Consider the following 1,488-nt stretch of genomic DNA (forward strand, 5'->3'; position numbering starts at 1 on the left):
CGTGCACGCAAGGACACATGCAAGGCCCGGGCAGGGCAAGGAGTGGTTTGGGAGGGCAGCAACCACAGCCCGGCCCCCGGGGGCCTCCCAGGGCTGCCGGCCAGCAGAGTTTGTGACTCCAAGTGTGTTCCTGCTGGTTCCAGCTGTTTTGGAGCTGTGGCCATCCAAGCCCCCGATGGGCAACCTGCAGGAGAAGCGCTCTGACCCAAAGCACTGGCTGGGTCTGCCTGGACCGGGACGTCGTGCCACCGAGTCACTAGTGTGTTTGAGCGCAGCGGAGGTGGGCAGCTTGAGCCCACTGGCTCGCAGCCGGGCTGGCTCTGATCATCAGGAATAGTGTTATCTACAGGAGCAGAGGTGGTAACTTCTGTTTGAAGCACTTGTCCCAGGTTTGCCAGCTGAAGTGCTACAGAGGGCTTGCTGCTGGAGCCTGGCACATCCAGAACAGTACCCGCCACCAGCCCAGCTGGGTTGAATGGGACCTGCTGTTCTGGTTGAGCAGAGTGGACCTCAGATGTAACGGAGACGAGAGAGACCACAGCATCTTGGCCTTGTGCACCATGTGCCTGGGGCTGTGGTGGGGCTTGAAATGCTGAATTAGTTGCCCAGCAGTGCTGGAAATGAGCCACAGCACTGTTTTCCTCATTGCAGGGCGATGCGCTGCAGTGTGGGAAGTAATTCCCAGCGTCCTCCCTGAGGAGGATCTGCTCCACATAGGAGGTCACCTCGGTGCCTAACCTCTCACCAACCTCCTGAGCTGGCGGCTCCTGCTCTGCACCCAAGCTGAGCAGAGCCTCCTCCCACCACTGCAGCTCTGCACTGTCCACGTTGAGGCTCTGGAGGGTCTGGCGGATGTTTCCATCCACCTCGCTCTTCTCAAAGAGGGTTTCGATAACGACCAGGAGGGGGTCGCTGTCCTCCTTGGCATCACCAACTTCCTCATTCTGGCTTGGTCCATCGGGCTCAGCAATGAGATCTGAGAAGGAGAACTGAGGCATGTTATCAGCACGGGAGATGTATATGGATGCATCCTGCTTCATCATGGCTCCAAGAAGAGAGTTGGGGTCTACCGAGCGCTGCTTCGAGTGGGAGTTTGCTTGCGTCTGCAGCTCCTCCTTAGCCTGGAAAGAGTCCAGGAACTCAGGAAGGTCGTTCCCGTACAGGACTGCTTCCCCCGTGGCAAAGGTAAAAGGCAGCTGCAGGTTTCTCTTCCGCAGATGTTCCTCCCCTTCTTCATTCCTTCAGGGCAGAGGCAAAAAGAGATGGAAATAGCATGAGCACCTCCTCTGGGCCAGGCAAAACCACCCTCCCAACAGCAAGACGGGAGCTCACAGCCCTGCCCTGGCTTTTCTAAAGAAAAAGGTGCTGGACCGGGCTGGCTGTGCTGCCGGTGGTGGAGGACCGGGGCTCTGGGGAGCCCGTGGGGAGGTCTGCATGGCTCGGCAAAGGGCTGCGTGTCCAGGGTTCCCCCCAGGCAGGAGCGAGCAC

General features: G+C 59.1%; 1 protein-coding gene across 1 annotated transcript in view; it reads right to left on the bottom strand.

Annotated features, from left to right (window-relative positions):
* The window catches only part of LOC104620556, a gene marked incomplete at its 5' end in the record, with an annotated part of 1,916 nt that extends 677 nt beyond the window's left edge, over positions 1–1,239 (bottom strand). Inside the window, 2 exons of the mRNA XM_010286813.1 lie at positions 13–184; positions 215–1,239. Of these exons, the coding sequence (XP_010285115.1) occupies positions 13–184; positions 215–1,239 (1,197 nt within the window). The remainder of the gene's footprint in view (positions 1–12; positions 185–214) is intronic.
* Between the last annotated feature and the right edge of the window lie 249 nt (positions 1,240–1,488).

This window comes from Phaethon lepturus, unplaced genomic scaffold (genome assembly GCF_000687285.1).
Source record: "Phaethon lepturus isolate BGI_N335 unplaced genomic scaffold, ASM68728v1 scaffold13965, whole genome shotgun sequence".
NCBI classification, from domain to species: Eukaryota; Metazoa; Chordata; class Aves; order Phaethontiformes; family Phaethontidae; genus Phaethon; species Phaethon lepturus.